Below are 15,523 nucleotides of genomic sequence, written 5' to 3'. Positions count from 1 at the left end.
GATTATTGTGTGGTAGTGGCGGCGTCACCAACAACCGCTGTGGAAGAAAAATCCACTTTCAGTTTTCACCGAAGATCACCGCTCAAAATTCCTGCTTCACACCCGGCTTAGAATGCGTTGCACTTCGACGATACTTTTAACCCGGAAACGATGCTCGATTTCACAAAAAACTAAAAGTCCAATCGGAAAAAGTCACCGATTGGACCAAAAACATTCCAAACTTCACACAATGTCTCTCCCGATCATAAAAAAACATAAAAAAATATTCGCTATTTTTAATTTGAATATTAATCTAGAATGCATCGAAATTTTTGAAAAAACTATTCAATAAAAAAGTCTATATTTTTTGTTGTCAGCGACATGTGCCTCCAAATTAAAAAAAAAGTATTTGCTAACTCATAGTTCGTTTAAAAGTTGGCTCATTTAGATATACGTTCGCGGAGTTTGTAATTCGTCGTAATTCCAAATCGATCATCACGGAATAGAGGATTGATTAAGGATTACTTTCTGCACAACTTTGATGGAGAAATATTGTTTCCCGTGTGTTTCCCTGAATACCTTCTAGCGTATCGACACTCGCGCTGGGCCACGAACGAGTTAAGGGAGCAGCTCAAAATGGTTGATTCATGATTCATTTTTGTTCTCGCGAGAACGATGCTGGCCATATGAACTATGTGATTCAATCAAACACAAAACGATGGTGGTCGATGGTTTGCGTGGTTTTGTAAAAATAGTTGAAAAGTGTGGATTTATTGCCCTCGCGAGAACAAAACACAAGATAGCCAATTAGGTTTCTTAAATGTACGCATTACATTACGATGTTTACCGATGTTGACAAAAGGGCTGGAATCGTGTACGTGAACTTATCCGCGAAAACAAACTTAAATCTGCTAAGAATCTCGGCGCGAACAGATGGCTTGAAGAATTTTACCCCGGGAGTTGGTTGAAATCGATTTTAGTATGAGTTTCATCGTCGATCAAGGCACACTCATCGCCTTTCGTTAGCAGCTGGTCATACAGCTTACGAACCCTTATTCTGGCTCCGAAACAAGCCCCATACTCTTGATCTTCTTGAAGATTTTCCAAGATCCAGAACCAGAAGAGATGTTTCCAATCCACAAATCGAGAAAGAAATGTGTGATGTTTTTGCTGACCGATAAATCTGACTCTGCACAGAAAATTGTTAGAAAGCTCAAGGCTAGCGGCTGGACCGTACAAAACGTCAAACGGAAAAACAACAACAGAACCTACAAGAAACCGTAGACACCGGAACAAACCGCGGAACAGCATGAAGGGGCAAATGAGCGATACCGGAGGCTGGTTACGATCCTGAAATTGGCGAAGGATCTGTTGCATTTTGGTGGATTATGATTCTTTTTTGCAAACTGGATACAACAATACTTTTGGGAGCACAATTTTTCAATGTTATTGTTGGCAAGGAAGTACCAGATGCCGAATGGTCGATTAGAATCGACAAGTTCGGCAAGAAAGTGGCTTGTATGGCAAACTATTTGTTCTTATGGAAAAATAAGTTTGCCATATTTTACAACAAGAACCATAAACGCTGAGAACTATTGAAAGGAGTACATTTGAAAACATCTTGTTGCTGTGTATTGTCAACACAGAACGCCACCGCTGTTATGACCAGACCTTACACCCGCTCACTGCGCTGCTGCCACTTTCAAACTGCTGAATTAATACAAGATAAAATTCTTCGAAAAAGTTGATAATCCATCAAGTTGTCCAGAACTACGTCCGGGAGAATGTACTCTCAAGCAGTACCTTCAGAAGAATGGTAGAGAAGCACAGTCAATCGACGAGTTCAAGAAAATTTGGTCATCTGTAAGCCGAAAAGGTAACCTGAAAACTGTGAAGAGGCTCATGAGAGGAGTTCGAGGAAAATCCTTCGTGGGACCAGAGAAAAGACAGCGTGCGATTCTGGAGGCATTCTTCTTTATATATTTGGCCGTTGATGGTGCCGGTATGGCTTACTGAACTTGCCGCACTCACAGGTCGCCTGCCATACCAAGTGCTTCTTAGCAAATTTGTCGCCCTTCTTCTCCCGGAACTTCTCCGGAACATCCAAGCGGAATTTTCGGACGCACATCACGAGGCATTTCGACCGCACCAACCACTCGCGGTACAGTTTCCTGTCGCGGGATTTGGCTACCTGGTCATTCTGTTTATCGGTTCGGACAGGCGCCTTCCTTATCTTGACGACATGAAATCCGGCCCGCTTCATTGTCTTCTGGACAACCCAGACCGAAGAATCGGCCTTCTTGGCCACGACCCGAATCGAAAGGTTCGGATTGCGTTTCAAATATTCCCTCACCTTCCTTGTCTTCACGGGATCGGTCGTCTTCGCTTCTCTTCCGCTGCCAGCTCGCTGCTGAGTCGTCTGGATCATCTTGAACGATTTTACCACACGGGACACTATCGAATGGTCGATTCCCCCAACTATTTCGCGATCCACCTTTGTGCCTGGAATGGATTTTCTACGATCGCGTCCATATATAGTCCATATATGAGCACTTCTTGCTTCAAACCCATCTCCATGACCACTTGACAGATTGTGACGAAATTTTGCACGTGTAAACATTACACTCTAAACAAGCTTTACCTTTCATCAACCCGTGCAATAAAAAGGTATATTGCAAAAAAAAAAGTCCTAGTAAAGCAAATTTAAACACTTAAATGGATATAGATTCATTACAAATAAACTAATCGTGCGACCCATTCATCATAATTATACAGACTTGATTTAAATATTTCAACAGTATTTTGTTCTATTGCGTTGCATGTGTATTGTATCTGGTTTGCGAAGCTTGTTCGGTGGTGGAAGCAAATCTGAAACTGATAACGTACTCAAAAGCACAGAGTCAGAATCAGTCCATGGCTGAAAAATAGTCCAAAATCGCTCCCGTTTATGTGTAAATAGTGTTAATATGTTGTCTGTCAACTTTAAAGTAATAAGACCTTGTGAATAAACTGCTAGTACTTGAAGGCTAACGCGTTGAAGGTGATTTTTGGGTTAAAAATGGAAATATGGCACATTACAGTTGACAGTTTCTTCTGACATGTCGATTCATTCCCGTCAACTTTATTTCCCAACAAATAATTATGATCTTAAATATATCGGTAAAGAGTTCACCATACTAATGAGATCACCAGGCTATGTCCACCACCGCTTATGTGCACCTTTATGTTTATAATCCATCACGAGCATCCTCCTTTTGTTTCCGCCCACATCGACTAACCAAACCAGCAAGGAATCTTATTTTCTACTGTCTTTTTCAGTGGTATTTTCAGATTCCGTCGAAATGTCGAACGAACCGCCGCCGCCGTCGTCGTCTTCGTCGTCGTCGTCGGCCAACAACGTACCGATGTTGAACAGCAGTAATGTCAACCTTGGCCCGCTGCCGGAAGGCTGGGAGGAAGGAATCACGGCCAAGGGCGAGCGGTACTACATCAACCACGCGACCCGGACGACAACCTGGAGGGACCCACGACTGTGTATGTCCGTTTTTGCTTCCCAGATTGGTACTCTCTGTTAGCTAGTGCCTAGAGAAACACACACACACAGTTTGCTATTCATCCCCGTAGAACGCAATCCGAGCGCGAGACAGTGGCAGAGGTTCCCACCATCCTAGAAAACCACATTCGATGCGAAGAGTCTGAAACTTACCATTTGAAAAGCGTTATTAAATACTATTCTATTGTACTGCATGTTTTCTTTTTTCTCATTCGGGCATAATGTGTTACTAACCTCTTCTAACGTTCATTCGGAGTCCTCTTTTGCTCTTTTGACTCTTGCTCGCAAATTCGTATGCTTTGTATGGTTTCCAACCGTGAAAATTCACGCATTAGACACATTTTCCGATTTTCCTTTTCCATTTACGGCATTGTTATAGGCTTACCTGCTGCATAGTTTTCAATTGGCCTATCTATTTTTATTATCGCCATGTTCTGATAATAGTACATTGCCATAATATCTCAGAACTGCTTGAAGACATTGAAACAATTTCCTTCGATCTGTTCCTTCAAAGGCGATACTCATTGGATATGTTTTTTTTTTCTCAATGCAGCAAACCAAGATTGGGCAGTACAAGAGCAAACAGTTAGATTGTACAACCTGCAGCTGGAACGTGAGCGTCTCAGGAAACGGCAACAGGAAATTAAGTCACATGTAAGCGTCCAACGTGCCATAATGTGTGGGTACCTTCACCGATTATTTCTTCCATCCACAGATGGGTGAAGACCCGTTCTTGTCCGGATTGTCGGACCACCATTCGCGCCAGGAGTCTGCCGACAGTGGACTGAGCGAATCGTCGATATCGCAATCGATGCCGCACACGCCCGATTTCCTCTCCAGCATAGACGACAGCATGGATGGACTCAGCAGTAAGTTTTGTCCGATGGGATGCTAAAGAAACACGAGATATGATTTTAATTTCCTTTTTAGTGACAGACAACACAATGGACACTATTGCATTTGGAGACAATCTAGAGACGCCCGACGAATTCATGGTAAGTTAAGACTTCACCGTGTCGGACAGCTCTCGAAACTTCCATAGGTTTGCAAATCGTCGCTACCCCGGAGACGAATGAATCGCTAGATTCAAAGTCTCCGTAAACAAAGGAAAAAAAGAAGATTTTGATACCTTCATGTTTATAACATTCGCTGTCTTCTGCGTGGATGATACCGAAGAGGATCATACCTGATTATTTATTTATTTATTTCGTCAATCAAATGTAGACTACATACATATGTATGTTATTACAATGTTTTCTTATAGACTAAATGTTATTTCCACTGCACATGTTTTTAATTTGCTCTCTATTCATTGTGATGTCAATTTTGTCGCAATGACGATTGTACATAAGCATCATGCGATTTACAGGAGCGTTGCTTGCATAATTTGTTCTGGATGCTTTTATTTGGAATAAGCTCCTTGTTCTTAATTGACGTCCTGGTACATAAAAGTTTAAGCGATAACAATTCCGCTGACTGTAAACGTTGTGAAATAAGATCGTTTACAAAGAAAAGCATTGAAAGTTTTCTACGTTTTTTAAGTGTTTGTATGTTGATGAGCATGCAGCGTGCTTCGTATGAGGGAAGAGGGAATGATGTCCAGTTCAATTTACGAAGTGCATACAAAAGAAATTGTTTTTGGACAGACTCTATGCGTTCTTCGTGTGCAATATAAGGATTCCATACAATGCTACAGTATTCCAAAATAGGTCTTACATATGTGGTGTATAATGTTTTTATTGTATATGGATCCTGGAAGTTATGTGCAAAGCGTTTTATGAAGCTTAACACTCTATTTGCTTAGTTTATTACTGAGTTGTAGTGTTCAATAAATGTGTAAATCTGATGATACAGTTCTATACGCACTCACGACAAGCAGAGCAATCAGTCGGAACGTACAAATTAACTTATTTCTATTGCGCCAAGTCTTTAGAGACGTAGCCTGGGTCTGGGTCTCTATATATATTATTGACGACGATACACTGGCCAGAAGACGTTTTTTGCAATTCATTGGCCCAAAATGTCTGAACATGACCCTAGCTACCACATTGTTGGCCTTAGCCGTCTTTCCACCTGCGTAATCGACGTCACTATAAAAGTTGAGTCGTTGATTCTCCATCCAAGTACTTCAGCAAGCACTTACAGATTATAACTCGTCCCCCGAAGAAGATTTCTGTCTGCTGCACCGCTTCGCAGTTACTCCCCATCAGTACTTTCGTTTTGAGTTAGACTATTTGTAGTATCGCTCCCTGCATCCAGTCGCTAACATTTCCATTTCTCAAAGGGGTACACCTACTACACTGCGTTTCACAACTATAGAACCACTCATTTTCTCTGAGTTTCCAGAGGCATGTAGGAAGTTGGATGAATTGAAGTATATAGTGTAGGACATAAAAACTATCTTCATTCAAATTACTGGTCATTTGAACGTTATTGTTGTGTTCAGGCGAGAAACATTCAAAAAACAAAAATTCCAGTGTTTCATAACTATAGAACCAGATGGAAAAACTCTCGCTCCTTTACAATATTAACGTCAATTTCACATGAATTACAATAAGTGTCTAATTCGTAGGTCATCTTTAGCTCTTCATCAGTTCAAATAACCCATTCGGGGTGGTTTTGACCAGGTTGCGCAATGTTGTAGTGTGTATTTCATTCTACGCGGATGATACTGCTCGTTTAAACTCTTCAAATCACTCATACTGCTTGTAATCTGCATCTACTATTCATACGATTACTCCTCATAAGTTCTTGATAGGGTTTTGATCTGGTCAGCTTGTTTAGACCAGTTCAGAATCTGAAACCCCTATTCAATAAACCATGCCTTGACATTCCAGATTTCATGAATTGATGCCAAATTACCCAATTATCACATTGTTTGTTATGTAAAAACAGCAGTAAATGATTCTGAAGAACTTCTTTGCACTTCTGACTGTTCATTCGTGTTGATGGTAAGCTACCTAAACCATGCCTTTTTGAGAAAATTCTCTTCAAACCATAAAAATCTCATCTCCGAAGCTGCGGCTCCAAAAACTAACGTGGAAGCTAATCCCATGGGTTTCACTATATCAGTAGAACCTCTCTGGTAGAAGCCAATACAACTTGAATATTTAGAATTTCTTCATACTGGAAGGATTTACGGAACGTGTCATGTAATTTTTCAACTCGTAACCTTACAGGCGACAGTTTTATGGTTTGAGGATAATATTTTCAAAACGGCCTGGTTCAGATAGCTTTTCATCAACACCAATGTACAGACAGAAGTGCAATGAAGTACTTCAGAATCGTTTACTTCTGTTTCTGGATCAAAAACACCGTGATATTTGGGTAATTTGGCATCAATTCGTAACATCCGGAAATTCAAGGCATGGTTTATTGAATAGGGGCTTGAGATTCTGGACTGGTCAGCTTGTTTACCAGATCAAAACCCTATCAAGAACATATGAGGAATGATCGTACGAATAGTAGATGCAGATTACAAGCGGTATGAGTGATTTGAAGAGCTTAAACGAGCAGTATCATCCGCGTAGAACGAAATACACACTACAACATTGCGCAACTTGGTCAAAACCACCCCGAATGGGTTATTTGAACTGATGGAGAACTAAAGATGACCTACGAATTATAAATTTATTGTAATTCATGTGAAATTATCAATCTCTATCTCTGGAAACTCGGAGAAAATGAGTGGTTCTATAGTTGTGAAACGCAGTGTACTGTCGATACGGCGTCATATCCAGTGTTGCCACATTTAAATCTGTACAAGAGGGGTCAAAAACCTTCTCATCTGTACTTTTTTTTCCAAAAATCTGTACTATCGAATATATTCGTTGTAGAGAAAAAAATAATTTATCTACATGATAAAAATACTTATTTGTTTACTACAAATGAGCTTGAGCTTGGGTAGACTGTACAATTCGTAGTTGCTCTCCGTGATTGATCTGAACCAACCAAATTGCTCAAAGAACACACAGAATGACGCTTGGGACTAGCAAATCATTCTCGTTGTGCAATTTTCGGTGATTCGAGCTTTAAATGGTCAATAACGACGTCGGCCACGTCCTTACAGTCACCAGGGGAAGGGAAGGAATGTTAGTATGATAATCGCCGCCCGAAGGCCAGAAGGGTCGCCTCTATAGCGTGGTTCCCTAGCGTTTATCATGTGAGTTAGTAGGAATGGGTAAGAATCAGGATTCATCGCGGTAAGTGATGTTATTCTGTGGACGCGATTTTTAACCACCCAATACACGACGACCTCGACGATATATTTTGTAATTCATTTTAGTCTAATTTTCAATATTTTTCCCATACATTTTCCACACATTCGTATAACCGACGATAGAGGATGAACATGGGCAACCTGAGAAGGTCACCGGGAAAATACAGTGGTAGACATTCGTTTAGCAGCACCCTATTTTTCCTCAATATTTTGAAAAAAAAATTAGTCAATTCTTTGTACAGTTTTGCTCATAAAAGACGATTATTGTTTATTTTCATCGAATTATTTCAAAAAAAAAGTATAAATTCACTTTTTGTTTTCTAAGTAATTTAAATATGTGGAATCAGGGTGGACATTCGTTTAGCCGCATCCTAAAATTTCAATAAAAAAAAATTGTGCGGCAAATTTCGAGTCCAATCGGTAGCTAATATTTAGTATGTCCACCTCCATTTCGGATCACTTTGAAAACTCGATTTGGCATCGAGTCAGACAGCTGTGTTGCCATATTGATTATAGTCCAACATTCCTGAATTACTGCCTTGAGACTGGAAATGTTGTCAAATTGTCATCCGTTTGCATAGACCATCTCAGTCAAGATTCTCCATAGGTTCCCTATGGGATTGCAATCGACTGCCAGCAGGTCATTCAAGAAACAGAATGTCCTTCTCGGCAAACCATGCCTTCGATTGCTTGGAAACGTGGATCTATGCATAATCCTGCTGAAAAACGACATCCTCGGTAGCGTTATTCTCAATATGGCCAATCAAAACTTCCTCCAGTAATTGAAGATACTTTTCGGAGTTCATTCGGGCGAAAATGAAACAAATGAAAAGCTTGCTGTGATAGAAAACGGCTCCCCACACTGTCAAACTTCCGCCCCCAAAGTTTCGCTTCGATCTCACGGCATGCCGTTGACTTAAATTGTACCAATAGCAACTGTAACAGTCCGGACCATCCAAATTAAACTTTTTTCGAATTGAACATTTCTACATTCTAGTTTCCATTCCATGTATTGCCGGGCGAAAATGAGATGGTTCTGCTTATGGGTGGCGGTCAGTTTCGGCTTCCCTTGAGGTTTCTTCCACATGATGTTTGGTGACTCATTCAAGATGCGCGCAATATGCCTCTTTGTTACTGGAACAACCGATTTTGCCTTAATGTATGAGCAGGACATCGTTTCCTGGTTGCTTCGTATCTTATTCGACCTTTAAGACGCAAAGTAACTTTGGTGTTCCCATTTGTTGGTCGTTATATCCCATATTTCTGGCACTATTTAAAGAAATTCAGTACCACTTTCTCAGATAGACCAATTTTTGTTACGATCGAGCGATTAGAAAACTTTTGTTCACTGAATATCTTTATTATTTTCCGCCCCTCTACCGTCAATAGAATACCTTTCGCAATTCCTTTAAATTCTACGTAAATCACTAATCTGACCAACTTCTTACGTTGCACATCTAAAATTTATCTTGTAAATTAAACATTCCCAAGTATTTTTTCAAAAAACACAGATAAAGGCTTGGTGATTATACGAAAACTCGATTTTTATGCCCTACGGCTATACGCGTGTCTCGGGAAAAAATGACGTTTGAATGTTTATATCCACCGATGCCGCCTTGTGTGTGTGTGTGTGATTGTGATGCACGTCCTTTCAATAAGTTACTTAAATATACTATCACTACATCAAATGAGTATCCCAATAGAAAGAACATTCCTAGTTGTTTTGTAAGTATTTCAAGTTTTTTTTTTCCAAGTGCGGCTAAACGAATATCACTGTATTCGAGCAGAAGGAAAATACCAACGAGCAACCTGAGAATGTCACTAGGAATATACTTCTGTAATAAAATGTACCAAAGATATGAAACGCGTAGCGATTTTTCAATTTTCCCCATATTTCAGCATAGGACGGAGGAAGATATGCATGGGCAACCAGCACCTGTCACCGAGAGGACTCCGCGACAATACAAGCACAAAAAAAAGATATTTAAGCATGAAAACTATGTTTCATCAATACAGAAATCATTAAACTATCCATCTGTAAGGTCGTTTACACCAGTGATAAGATAATGTGAAAGACATGACCAAAACAAAAGAACAAGACCCTACCGCTCACTGGCAAATTCCGGGAAGTTCTATAGAATTACAAGTGAACCCGCTTTCGCGGATCATCCGTTCGTGGATAATCGAGGTTCTAATGTATTTATATACCCGGCGCTGGACGATATCTATGGGCAACCAAAAGAACATACTCTGCATTGAGATGGAAATTTAGACAAGACACGCATAACTACATTACTACGGACGAACATAAAACACTTTCTAAATTAACATACAGGCAAACCTTTTTTTTTGTGCGGGGGATAGAGACCACACAAAAAAGTCGCATAAAAAAATAGAGTTCCTCTAGGAACGTTAGTGCCATATAAGAAGAAGAAGACAACATCGAGTCTCACTCGATGTGAAATGGTTGTGCCAAACGTACAACATCGAATCTCTCTCGTGGTGCGCTTGCATGTCACAAGGCGCTAAGACGCTCAGCAGAGCAGGTATGGGCAAAATCGCTCGAAATTCGTTCAACAACGCTCATTCACAGATAAAACTCACCTTTCTATTCTCCGTTTATGCCTCACTTTATTTGAGACAGAAAACATTCACCTATCCTCTTCGCAAAGTTCATTCTCGATTAGAACGGAAAAATACTCTCTCGATTCCCCTCATCTGTTCTCAGAAATTTTTGCATTCCCTCATTTGCCCCTCGGAATGATGGTGATAGAATCAAACTGGAAACTTTTGCTTGAGTCCGCGGGTGTCTCTGTGAAATCATTCGTTTTTCACTCAAATAGCAATCATCGAGCCTCGATCGCGGCAGTAAAATATAGGTAGATAGTTGAAATCGAGTTGTTTCCTGTGCACTATTGCAATGACATTTTTTTGTTTCTAGTATGAAACGATCTAAGCCAATGCAAAAGACCATATCAACGCAAGTTATTGATGAGCGGGTAGGTGGATTTCATGTGCACTTGAATGCTGACAAGGAAAAGAGTACAAGGAAGAATAAAATCATACATACACACAGATTCAATCTATTTTGACTCACTTGTTATTTTGTTTCGTGCGATCCTTCCAAAGGAATATTCATTCATTGAATGTTGTTTCCCACTCTTTGTTTTGTTATGTTTTCTATCAGTCCCGAATGAAGATGGTCGGGTAGTGTAAAATGATTCATCGTGCAATCTCACGATTGTTTGCTGCATTCTTTTCGCCATGATTATTCCAAGCAGATACAAGAGTGATTTAGAAATGAGCGAATGAACTTTTCCATACTTGCAGCAGAGTAGTGAAATTACTCGTTGCGTGAAACATCGAAGCGTTTGCATTTGGTTCGCTAGAAATTTATGGATTTTACAGTTACAAAAATTCAATTCAAAAGCAATTGTCCTGAAGTCATGTTCCCGTGCGTGCCTCTAGGTACAGATTCTTCTACTTTTTTGAACGTGGAATCCATTTTTTTTTTATCTTCGCTTATTTTTCGTCGGCCTATTTTCGCCACTTCAGTGCCAATCACCGACATCAGGGAGGCGACTCCACCTGTTCCTACCTATCAGACTCAACAACTCATGAGCCGGGCCAACTTCTTTTACTTCCCCTCCGAAGGAAGACGTAACCAGAGATTTTTCGCCTCAGAAAATTCCAACGACGCCAGCTGGGATTGAACCCAGGCCGATCGGATTGTGAGGCTGTTACGCTAACCACACAACCACTGGCGCCGTCGGGGAATCCAAATTGTTGACTTATAATTATAAAACTAAGCTTGGGTACTCACTTGTGTTGTCTTTCTCTTTTTTTTAGCTGGATGACCCTCTACTGTTGGAGAAGATAGACGCGGTTAGCAATTTGAATCTGATAGATCCCTCGAGTACTAAGCCGGATAACACGTTGTACGACATAATCTAACGCTTCGAAGGACGAGAGGACCAATCAGCAGTGGAAGACAAAACCCGTGTGGAGTGTACAGATCCACATCCAAGCAAGAAGAATACATGAATACACTTATTCGCCGCTCACAGTCAACTAAATTCATTCAACAAGTTACACGTAAATCCGTTCAAGACACGCATCCTCATACCCACACTAAAAACACACATAACACAGAGCTAAAAACTGTTGTTGTTTTCTTTATTGCGTAAGAAGAAGAAGCAAACAAAACATTGCATACAACCGAGCCGCGGGAAAGTGTGTAGACAGTTTAGCAAAATTACTTAATGTTAAGATTTAGCTAAAACAAACGTAAGTGAAGCTAAAAAGCAAATACCAGATCTACTCGCTGAGCACTGGGAGAGACTCAAGCTCACAGCAGCAAACCAATATAGGAAACCAAGAGGAACAACTCACGCAAATTCTGTGAAATTCTGCAATGAGAAAGGAAGAAAATATTGCAAGCAATGATCAAGTGCCTTATTACAAGAAGAAAAGTGAACCCTTTTTTCCTACGAGTAAACAAGTTGTGATTTCAATGTTAATATTTCTCAACATATCAAAAGTGATCAGATGATGATTGTTTCGGAACAATCCATCTGTGAAAACTCGTGAGAACGCATGCGAGTTCTAAAATAAATTTAAACAAAATCGTTTTCAGCAAAGCAGATGCAATACTAAGAGTAGTTTCGGCAAATGTTTAGCCGGTTTTATTATGTTTCGTTTTGAACTATTTTTGGAAATTTTACCGTTGTTAGAGAAAAAAAAGCTAGACTTTCGAAATGAAATTGAAGGTTTTATGTGAAAGTTATCGGGAGGTATTTTTAACAAAGAAAGTGGAAGCTACTTACGACGATAATTTGTGTGCCTTTAGGTGATCAAACCCACGTGAACAGCAAAGACTTTTCTACGAAGAGCTATTATGAAATAAGAGCGGTCGAAAAGTGTCTGGTTTTTAAACTAGGAAACGTAGCGTCGTTTTACCTTCTGAGCATGGCATCAATTTTTATCTCTTCCCCATATCAAGTTTTATTCGCAACTATTCTAGAGCGTAATTGGACTTTACTTTCCCAGCGTTTAGCAAACCAACTTGTATTAGTATTCACTAGCAAAAAAATAAACAGAAACACATTTATGGTTTAGCATACAACAAACAAATATTATCAACATTTAGCTCGTGAGGACACTGATTTTCTGGTCGAAGGCAGAACTGAACACACAACACACGTAAACATCGGAAGCAAGTATAATCGATTCAGTTGATGTTTATAAAGACTCGGTCCGATGAACGGAACGAGTTTAGTGTAAAAATAACGAAAAACGCATGCTGCACACAGACTGACCAGTCGAGTCATGTCTTGGGAACCACATTAAATATACTTTATTATAATTAATCATCGATAAAGCAAACAGTTAAATCGAATATGGTTTACAATAAGAAGAACATTTTAAAATACTTTAAACAAAATCTTGATAGATTAAAATTATTGCTGTAACATTTTAGATATAGATCACATTTTTTAATCTAATTTTTAGAGTTTTTTTTTTCTTATATTTCGCTATCAAACCATTCAAATATAGCTACAGATAATCTCTCAGTGGCGAAAGTTTTTCTAGCGGAACAATGCTGTCACATTTCTGCAACACACATAAGCTATATTCGTAAAATTTCATAATTTTTTTTATTGGTAACTAGTTATAATAAGCTATATTTAAAACTCCTAGCGAACTGCAGCACAAACTCAGATCGGAGCAAAATATAAACACAATGAATCGAAATATATTTACTTGAATTCAAATGGAATTGGTTGGATTGAAACAATGTTATGTTTCATTCCCGCCAAAACCACACCAGGAAGATCAAAACGCGATCATTTTTTCCCCTTTTTGCAAGCCTACGATGAGTTGGTGGAAAAATGAATGTCCTGACAGAGTAGAACACACCAAATCACATACAGGAACACCGTGAAATTGTCATTGTCTCAGCAGTGCGCTGCGAATGCGCCGTCCACAAAAATAATGCATTTTAAATGTATGTAAATTCCCTCCTCTTTCAAAGGAACAAATTTGTATTACTCAAACAGAACGCGAGCACACTGATGGATCGGTGATGGCCACCGGTGACCACCACCATATTTTGCAAGTGCGCGAGAAAGTGGGGTTCAAAAGAAGCTATTCCAGTAAAAAATCGGGAGGGGGAATACGAAATGCTATGGTCACGAAGAAAACACGCAGAGCCTACGTCAAAAGTACCGTCGCCAAATCGCAAGCCGTCCATTTAGAAGAAGAAGAAGAAAGGAAAAACGAAGCAAAGAAACAATTCTCAATCACCATCCTCTCGTGGTAGCGGAAGTGAAACTATTTCTGAAACGTGATAAGATGCTACTTTTCAATGAAAATGACAATAATGAAGCAAAAACAAAAGAAAAACAGGATAGTAATCATCCGGAAGACGTATAATATCATCAAGCAATATTTATGAGAAAATATGATCAGCGTTGATGTTTTAGGAGAGAAGTCGAAAAAAGTGGTATTTTTCGTATTTCGTTGGCAGTGCTTTTGATACATTTTACTTGTCCAATGTCACCTATTCCTCTACCCGCGAACGTAGAGATCTAGCGTTGACGACTGCCAGAGGCGGTGAAATTCTGATTCATCGCCGAAAAAAAACACAGCAATAGAATAGTCTTTTTTCATTTCCCCCGATGAAAAAAACTGAATTCAATGAATATATTGAGATTAGAAACAAACCACATTTTTTCTATACAACAACAAAAAAAAACAACAGAAACAAACCTTTGTTCTAATAACAAAAAAAAATGAACAGAGTAGCATATAGGAGTATAAAAAACAACTATTATTTTTTTCTACAAAAAATATCAATTTAAAATGGTACAGAGATACGGTGCTACCAACACAAGCCACCGAGTGCATATTTTAACGAAAATTATTCCCCCTTTCCATGCACATGTACGTAGAGGAAGGACGAGCCAATAGGAAACACAATATCAATATTCGCTCTGATTCACAATGATTTGTAAATAAACGCGTCTGTTTTCAAGCCTGGAAAAAGGCAACAAAGATGCAAACAAAACTAACGAATCCGTAGTAAGCTACTGTGTTAGTCATGTATTGTGAAAGTGAGTAATTTTGTTAAAATACAAATGTATCATAAAAAAGATAATAAAAAAAAATCGGAAAACAAGCGAAAGAAAAAGAAACGATTGTTTTGAGTGTTGGTTCCGTTCGGATATCACAATTAACATTCAATTTGTTCAAAGGAGCTGCATTTTTAAATATTACTAACATACTACATAGGCCGTAAAAACCCGGGATTTTTTATGTAAACAATCGGTTTTTTGGGCAAAGCTGTATCTATTCCTCAACATAGTTTCTTTCGAGGGCAATACACTTGGTATAGCTAGTTACCAACATTTCGATTCCTTTTCGGAAGTACGAAACGTCTAACTCTCCGAATTATGCCTCAGTTTCTGCGTAGACTACCTCATTCGATATGAATCTCTTTCCCTGGAGCCACCGCTTGAGGTTTGGGAACATATACTAGTCGCTGGTGGCCAAGTCTGTAGAATATGGTGGATGAGTAACCAATTGGAGTCGTAATTGGTTCAACTTGCTTTTAAGGACGTATGCGACGGTGCGTTTTCGTAATGGTACAGAACTTATTTCTTCGTCTTTTACGTCTTTTTTTTTGCTTTACAGTTCTGCATCTAAAAATGTTGATATTGATAATCTCTGAAAGTCGTATGAAGACAATTTTGACGCAGAATTTGAAATAT

The 15,523-nt window shown here is 39.3% G+C and overlaps 1 protein-coding gene across 2 annotated transcripts in view; it reads left to right on the top strand.

The window, feature by feature from the left end:
• Positions 1–14,933, top strand: part of LOC129764873 (transcriptional coactivator yorkie) — a 149,720-nt gene extending 134,787 nt beyond the window's left edge. The window contains exons 3-7 of one of the 2 annotated variants that reach the window (XM_055764425.1): positions 3,298–3,513; positions 4,086–4,186; positions 4,248–4,401; positions 4,463–4,527; positions 11,601–14,933. In XM_055764425.1, coding sequence (XP_055620400.1) covers positions 3,298–3,513; positions 4,086–4,186; positions 4,248–4,401; positions 4,463–4,527; positions 11,601–11,705 — 641 coding nt within the window. In that variant the 3' untranslated portion in view covers positions 11,706–14,933. The remainder of the gene's footprint in view (positions 1–3,297; positions 3,514–4,085; positions 4,187–4,247; positions 4,402–4,462; positions 4,528–11,600) is intronic. The other variant, XM_055764426.1, reaches the window with a different exon arrangement.
• Positions 14,934–15,523: the final 590 nt, after the last annotated feature.

Source organism: Toxorhynchites rutilus, chromosome 2 (assembly GCF_029784135.1).
Source record: "Toxorhynchites rutilus septentrionalis strain SRP chromosome 2, ASM2978413v1, whole genome shotgun sequence".
Lineage (NCBI taxonomy): Eukaryota > Metazoa > Arthropoda > Insecta > Diptera > Culicidae > Toxorhynchites > Toxorhynchites rutilus.
Note: the sequence above shows the minus strand (reverse complement) of the source record. Positions and strands in the feature narration are given on the sequence as shown.